The sequence below is a fragment of the Phaethon lepturus genome, unplaced genomic scaffold, assembly GCF_000687285.1.
Source record: "Phaethon lepturus isolate BGI_N335 unplaced genomic scaffold, ASM68728v1 scaffold12282, whole genome shotgun sequence".
Taxonomy (NCBI): domain Eukaryota; kingdom Metazoa; phylum Chordata; class Aves; order Phaethontiformes; family Phaethontidae; genus Phaethon; species Phaethon lepturus.
The window spans coordinates 11,412-19,926 of NW_010521285.1; the positions used below are offsets into that span (position 1 = coordinate 11,412).

The 8,515-nt window shown below is 40.5% G+C and overlaps 1 protein-coding gene across 1 annotated transcript in view; it reads right to left on the minus strand.

Annotated features, from left to right (window-relative positions):
* Window positions 1-8,515, minus strand: part of GCFC2 (GC-rich sequence DNA-binding factor 2) — a 20,275-nt gene that overhangs the window by 3,293 nt on the left and 8,467 nt on the right. The window contains exons 7-12 of the mRNA XM_010281464.1: window positions 8,144-8,256; window positions 6,720-6,919; window positions 5,038-5,188; window positions 4,643-4,764; window positions 3,347-3,423; window positions 2,516-2,582 (exon numbers count right to left, since the gene is read on the minus strand). Coding sequence (XP_010279766.1) covers window positions 2,516-2,582; window positions 3,347-3,423; window positions 4,643-4,764; window positions 5,038-5,188; window positions 6,720-6,919; window positions 8,144-8,256 — 730 coding nt within the window. The remainder of the gene's footprint in view (window positions 1-2,515; window positions 2,583-3,346; window positions 3,424-4,642; window positions 4,765-5,037; window positions 5,189-6,719; window positions 6,920-8,143; window positions 8,257-8,515) is intronic.

The following is an 8,515-nucleotide window of genomic DNA, read 5'->3' on the forward strand; positions in this document are numbered from 1 at the left end:
ATGACAATGTGGGAGGTGCTCGGGAAGCTGGAGAGGGCACAGCCAGCACAGCTGACCCCAGCTGGCCAAAGGACTATTCCATATCATATGACATCATGCTCAGTATATAAAGCTGGGGGAGTTGGCCAGGCAGGCGCTGTGGCTTGCAAACTGGCTGGGCACCCATCAGTCAGCAGGTGGTGAGAAATTATGCTGTGCATCACTTGTTTTGTATATTCTTTTATCATTAATGTTATCCTCTTTCTTTTCTGTCCTATTAAACTGTCTTTATCTCAACCCATGAGTTCTACCTTTTTTTTTTCCCCGTCTGCTTCTCTCCCCCATCGCACTGGGGGGTGAGGTGAGCAAACTGCTGTGTGGTTGTTTTAGCTACCTGCCGTGTTAAACCGTAACAACTAGACAAGTTAGGCAATACCAGGGTACAAACACTGAACTTCCATCACCTGTACTTCTGCAGTAGAAGAGTTCCTGTCTCACTTATCACCCAAGCCAATTAGTATTTCTCCATACAATTTCTGGGCATGGTTTAGAAGCCATTCCTAATTATCACTGTGAAGATGGCAACCCATATTGAAAGACAGGGCTTAACAGCATGAATAGCATGGGAGCTGCACAATGGCAGTGGGTCTCAGTACCAGAGAGCAGTCTCAAGCACAGATGAGTTACACTAGCCTAAGTATTAAGTAAGTTCCAAGAGTTTAACACAGGTGAGTTGCAGTATTATTTACCCTGAGGTGACTGAATTCACACTTCCACTCCAGAAAAAAAATGTGACAACCGTTCAACAGATACAGAGATACACAGAGCAAGAACACTTTACTCTCCAATATCACCCTTTCAAAGACAACCACTGTGACAGTGAAGATAGAAATCAAAAGCTTAAAGGAGAAAACTTCAATCTACAGGGGAAAGCACTCAGGACTGATTCCAGGAAAACGCAACACACAGTCCTAGAAGGTGAGATCAGAATCCCAAGTCTGCCTTTTTTGCTAAGGTGTCCTAACCCTGAGTATTAAACACCATCTTGCTTTCTCTTCATCTGTCCACAACAGATTCCTGCACAAGCAGCTTGCCCCAGGAGCAGAGGTGACAAGTTTTTTGCCAAACAGACCTTAACACATCCAACTTTCCAGGCTTTTCAGCAGAAAGGAAGCTCTGCATCACAACAAAAGGAAGCCTTTGGAGTGCTAGGCATCATGAATAGCAGGGGAACTGGAATATTGCCTGGGATTTTAATGGGGTTTTATGCACCTAAATCTCATCTTCAGTAAGAAACCGAATCTAGGAGTAGAGGAAACATCGTAAGTAGGAACTGAATCACAGGCATTCAGAAATTCCCAACTCAGCATAGATTTACTTTTGGGGTGCTGATGTGCTTATATGAACATGCAGTGATTATATTCTACAACAAGGGTCAGAATAACTAACATCATTTTATAAGGCAAACGGCCATTCTCTGCAACCGAGCTGGTCACATATTAGCCCCCTTTCCCCTCATTATCACACCATGAAGGTCCTCTGCACCAAGTAGACAAACCAAACCGATTTCTTCTTCCATTCCCTGTCAGTCTCAAAATTCCTGGGTGCCAGGCTGACTACTCCCCTCCTTACCAGCCTTGAAGGTCCCAGGCACCCAGCCAAGCGGTGGTGGTGGTCCCACACAGAACAGGGAAGCATAACACCACACAGAGCACTGTCTACAAAATCAAGTTACAAGTCCTAAGGGGAACTTGCACTAGAACTGCTGCTGGACAGTGAGACCCATGAGCCCCACTGGCAGCTGGGGACACCTCCACCATCCCATTTCTTCTGAGGACTGAGTGACTCTTGTTCTTTTACATGTTTCGAGTCTAGATTATGACTTTTATTATTGATACTGCAAGCCAAATACTAAGATTAGACCCAATCTGCAGAGGGGCCAGGTGATTAGGGCCAACTGTGCTATAAATTCCGTGCTATGCTACTTACAAAATTGTGCTACACTGATTCTGATCATAGAAATCTTGTGCTACCTTGATCATAAAAGGCTATGCTGATCATAAAATTCTGTTAAAAAAAATAAAGCTGTAATTGTACCTACAACTTAGTGTCATCATCATTCTGTCCAGGATCCCCAAAAGAACCTGCCTGTCCCCACAGTGTTCAGTGACAGCCTGTTAGCAGAGTGGCAATGACTAACTAATATGATGTAAGGCCAAGAGGCCTGGCTGACCCACTCAAGTTAAAAAAAAAAAAAATCAGGAACAGATGGTCAGATCAAAAGTCTCTTGCAGAAGATATACCAGTTCAGTAAACAGAAATAAAGCTTTCATTTATAGTTCATTCTTATATCATCACATGCAGGTTGCACAGAGAACGTATCCTTCACTGAGAAAAATCGTTATCTATCCTAATAAAATGCATTAATCTCCCAGGAATCATATTTGCCTGAAGATATATTTCCTGACTGACTGCAAAATATTTTTTCACTAAAATTAATTTCAAAGGAAAAAAAAAACAGGTATATTTTCTCTACCTTAACAGCTGACCAAAATCGTCTTTCTTGAAATTTTGAACATAGTGATGATTTGTCTTCCGCAGTGCTAGTCATGGAAAGAAGAAGAAAGGTAAAATAAGGATTTTTTTGGTTGTTTGCTTTTGAAAGATAAACAATTAATCTCTTAAACACTGATGAATGTTAATTCTGGCATTCTTTCAGCAGTGACAGCCACAGCCAGAACAAAGATTATGGGAAACAGCTGTCAATTTGAACCCATTACAACACAACTACTATGAAATAATTTCTAATAAAATTACCAATTGGAAACACTTGTGTTTCCACACAATACATTTCACAGATTCAGATCAAAACAGCATTGCTTAGAACCAAACATCCCACCCCAGCTTTAGCAAAGCTTCTCTGCTAGCTGTATCTTAACCCTACATCTCCCAGCTCCTGCTTATTCCCATCTTTGAAAGTGTCCAGTAGTCAGCATCAACTACATAAATTATTTTAGGAATGACAGGAGGAATCGGGGGAAACACACCCACGTGACACCAGACCACCTAAACTAACACAGGCCCTCAGACATAAGTTGCTATGCTAAAACCAGACTGTGGGTCTCATATACTGGAAAGCTTTTGGTTACAGAAGCAAAAACACATTATGTCAGTGGAGTTACTCTTATAAAAAAAGTTCATAAATAGGAATAAGGCTTTATAACCTTTCCTGTAATGAAAGAGTAGAAGGCATGTTTGTTCCACTAGATATTAGTGGATGTCTACAATATTTCCTCTACATCTGTGGGGTAGAAGGGTACAGGAATTTTAAGAAAAAGTTTTAAAAAAAGTCCCAGAATCAGCTTACCTTTTAGGATACAGAGGAATAAAGACATCTTCCTCTACAGATTTCTTCATTCTTAGAACAACCATGTTCATCAAATCCTATAAAAAAATAATTATGTGTTGAAGAAAGACTTCATCTTCCATTTATAGCAACTTCAATGGTTAACATATTGCACGTCTAGGTGAATAAAATAATTAAAGCTAAGCAGAGTTGCCACTTGCATATAATGCAGCTGATACCATGAATATATTAAAAACAGCAGACCAGTCACAGCTGTAATTATCTATCAAGTTAACCTAGAGGCTTTTTTTAAGATTAAGTTATTTCCCTGAGGCCTTTTTTTATATGTTAATCTGCAAGGCAGCAGGAAAACTGTATAAATTAACAACAAAGCAAGTTATGCACATAGGATCCCCACAAAAAGCTGTGAAATTCTATGTAAAAAAAATTACCATAGCTAGGACAGTATGCATTTTTAGGCAACATGCTTTTAGGTGCCAGAGACTGCCACCTACCTTTTTTAAAAGCCTTTTTATTTATTTAAAGTTCTGCTTTGCTTTACTTTCCATACAAATGCTATCTTGGCTAAAGTCAGTTGTACCACTTGACTTCAAGTCATGGTTTCAAACCAGCAACCTTTGGAAAGTTCAGTTGGGAGGCATAAAACATTTTCTTAAAAATATTTCTTTTCGTACACAGGGGCTAAACATCCACCCACTTCACCAGTTTTATACTACATAAACCTCCAGATTTACATTAGAATAAAACCAGAATCAGGCTGAAGAAGGGAATGCTAGAGTGACTGTGTATCAAAATAATTATTAGAAGATAGCTAAGACTACAAAGTAGTCTTTCTCTTAGCCAATTAACCTTTGGGGATTTTCAAATTTTAAAATTCTTGATCTACTTCACAGGAGATCTAGATCTACTTAAGGAGTTCACCACTAGAGCATTATGAGCATTTAAAGCTCAGATTGGCATTTAATTATCTTTCAAAATTTAAATTCTAACCCTTGTTATTGCAGTGAAGCAAGATTAGATCTATGATCAGATTCTTGATAGGTACAGGCAGAATTCTTCTAGGAACAGGAGCTAATTTCTGCCTCAAGAGTATCCCATCTCCTACCATCTTCAATAACAAGAGCATGAGAGAGACTAAAGTTTAACTGTTAAATCTTGTTAATATAAAGTCACAAAACAAACAAGTAATTGGAACCTAATAACTTCAGGACAATGTTGTAAGTGCCCACAGGAGCACACAGAAAGCTCACACAGTGGATGAAGTTCTCCCTTCTCCAGTGCCACAGGAGCTTTTACCTCTTTTGCTCGACTGCTTTCGTTTTTGGAAAGGACTTGTTTTTCAAACATGTTATTGCAAAGCTGTACAAGGTTCTTTGTCTGTGAAGTAGATAAAGGATCCCACACATTCTTTACAAATGCTGGGAAGGGAAAAAAAAAAAAGGAATTAGTTTCATTCACAATACCCAAGTGGTTATCTGCTCTAGTTTCAAGGCATTACAATGTAGCAGAACTAAACACATAAAAAGCTCTCACTTAAAAAGAGGCTACCTTAGCCTCAGCCTGTGGAACTAAGGTATGTAACAGTTATATAACAGTGGTCCAAGATTACCAACAATTATTTGATAGCCATCACTTATTTAGGGTTTGATTACCTAGCTGCAGTGAACATTTTCAAGACAATCTTACTATACCTGTAATTTTTGGAAGAATAGTTTTTTCAATCACTCTAGGCAAAACTTCTTGATCGGGATCATCATCCCTTTTTGGTTCAGACACACTTTTGGCATCACTGAATTCTTCTATAGCTCTGAACCAAGGCATCTCTTCCAACTCCGTAACATTCTGCCGAAAAATCATTCCTATTAATTGTTCAGCTGGTCAGCATTCAGAGAAAACCTCCATGCAAAAAATATACCCAATGATACCACAAAGATTCTCACTTAATTTCAGATCCCCCCTCATCGCTGAACAGACCAAAACAGCCCATCAGGAAAACTAGATTTAAAGCTAGAATTTAAAAGAATAGAATTGTCAAAAATCTCTTCAAACACCTTGTAGAATTCTTTTTACAGAGCATGTTGCAAAAAGGGCTGGAGGTAAAGAGAAAGGAGACAGTTAAGAGTCCAACCACATGCTTCAATTTCTGAGACCAACACAGTATCTTTCTATTAATTTCTAATGCACTGTGCTATGCACGGAAGGAACTGCATCTCATTTCTCATAATACAGATCAAAATGATTCATATACAAAAAATGACGTGACAAAAAGAAATGGAACTTCTTCTAGTTAAAGTACTTACCCTGGGTTCTGGAATGTCCCTACAAGCCATGTAACAAAGTTCCCATGCAGAAGCCTTCACTGCAAACAGTGTGCCTCTGCTCAGTCATACTTTGGACTGCCAGAAATACCCACACATACCACCAGTCAACAAAGACGAATAAGGCAGAAAAGGCACGTTCACAAAGGTGGTACAGTCCAGAAACATAACAGGCTTTACTGACTATAGCTTACTGCTTCAGTGTAATACCCAGAAGCATAGAATCATAGAATGGTTTGGGTTGGAAGGGACCTTTAAAGGTCATCTAGTCCAACCCCCCATGCAATAAGCAGGGACATCTTCAACTAGATCAGGTTGCTCAGAGCCTTGTCCAACCTGACCTGGAATGGTTCCAGGGATGGGGCATCTACAGCCTCCCTGGGCAACCTGTTCCTGTGCTTCACCACCCTCATTGTGAAAAAATTCTTCCTTTTATCTAGTCTAAAATCTGCCCTCTTTTAGTTTAAAACCATTACCCCTTGTCCTACCACTACAGGCCCTGATAAACAGTCTGTCCCCATCTTTCTTATAGGCCCCCTTGAAGTCCTGGAAGGCTGCAATAAGGTCCCCTTGGAGCCTTCTCTTCTCCAGGCTGAACAACCCCAACTCTCTCAGCCTGTCCTCCTAGCAGAGCTGTTCCAGCCCTCGGAGCATTTTGGTGGCCTCCTCTGGACCCACTCCAACAGGTCCATGTCTCTCCTGTGCCGAGGGCTCCAGAGCTGGACGCAGCACTGCAGGGGGGTCTCACCAGAGCGGAGCAGAGGGGGAGAATCCCCCCCCTCACCCTGCTGGTCATGCTGCTCTGGGGGCAGCCCAGGACACAGTTGGCCTTCTGGGCTACAAGCACACATTGCTGGCTCATGTGCAGCTTTTCATCCACCAGTACCCCCAAAGTGCTTCTCGGCAGGGCTGCTCTCCAGTCCTTCACCCCACAGCCTGTGCTGATACCGGGGGTTGCCCCAAACCAGATGCAGGTGGCATAGGAGTCACCAGCATATTAATACACAAACACACATACAATTTTTGAAGAAAACAAAGTCAGCTGATGCACCTACCTCAAGAGGATTCCAATTTATTAACTGAACTCTTATCAACGGATTTAATAGCTTAGGCAGGCAGAAACTGATATAAGCATCACAGTAAGAGTCAGGAAACTTCTCCTTCCATTCCTGGAATTTCAACAGGATTTTTCTGATGTCACAAAAATCTGCATGTACATCTTCAAAGATTTTCCTACTATCCTCTAAAACGTTATCTATGGATAATATTCATTGGGAATAAAAAGAAACAATCACAGAACTTATTGAGGCATAAGCTGAAAAGTTTATGCATCTACAGGACATAAATGCAATTATCATACAGATATTTCTTGTCATTTATCTTTGACACACTGTTGAAGGTATGCAAGGAATTAAGCTGGGGGGATTGTTTAGTCTCTGTGAGCAGTTAACAAGTTGCAACCTCGAGGGAAGGAACAAGATAATCATAAAAGAAACACAGCTACTCAACCTTGAGTGAACTATCCTAATTAACATATAATTAACATATAATATGCATAAAAAGCCTCACAAAAGCCCCTTCCTCACTGACCATGCCTAGAAAAAAAGGACGCTGTGACTTTAAGTGGAGACGAGGCTTGTGAGAACCCAGGGGAACAAGGGTAATGGAGACAACTTTTAAAAAATACTGGTAACTGTTGCTGGAAGCATATAAATATTTTCTGTGGGTTAACTGAGGCGTGCTAGCTTTGTGGGCCCACCACCTAGCACCCAATCCTGCGCAGATTTGGAATAAAAGCAAATATCTCAGCTCTGTGTATTTTTCGTCTCTCTGCACACCAGGTGGAAGAACCCAGATTTGGGACACCACCACTTGATACTGAAATGGGTTTTAAAACTGGCTTCCTGGAAAACCCAGTTTCAGAAACAAATACTGTCAGAAGACTAAAAAAGGCAAGTTTCTTCATGATCTATTCCACATATTTATACAACCACTATGTTTCAAACTTTATACCACTGTGATACAATTTCAGACATGAAAACCCTTCTGTTCTCTGGAGAAAAGGTATTATGCCTTTCCCCAATTCTCTTCATCCATTCATTCAAGATAATTAAAACAGCAACCTTTAATTCACTCTATCTTCAGAAAACTAATTGATTACACAAAACATGTTGTAGCATTGCACTGAGTACTGTCAGATCAGCTTTGGCATAATCTAAAAGACCTTACTTCCAATCTAAACAGTAATGTGTAACGCCACCACACCAAAACTCATACCAAAAGAAATCTACAACCATACATCTATTCTTCCCAAGTCATTAGTTGGAACTGTCTGAATGCATTTCTCTTCTACAGTGTGTAACTAAGAATATGTATCTCAAATGAAATATCTCTTCACCTTTCCTAAAAAAAAAAAAAATCATAAAAAATAGCAGAAAAAGATTTTGTTCTAGGACATCACAGTAAGACTGCCACCAACCTTTGGTCTTCTGGAACTCGGTCACCTCTGTCGGAGTCAGCTCATCGTCACTTGACATGCCTTCATAGTGATCAGCTTCCCCTGAACACTCTCTCACTTGCCGCCTGCAAGTCCTGTATTTAGTAATGAACTCAGGTGAGCTATCCTCCCCTCGAATGCGGAAGGAAGCTTAACGAAAAATAATCCTACTTCAGAAAAGGCACTAAAAAGGAGTTGTCAGAGTAACAACCTAAGGAAATGCAATCAGGGACCAACAGTAACTGTTTAACTCTAAGGACACAGCAATTGTGGAAGAAGGAGGTGCTTTGGGAACTGACAAACATCTCTGGTTTCCCCTATGAACCATGTAATAACCTTCACTTCACCTCATTC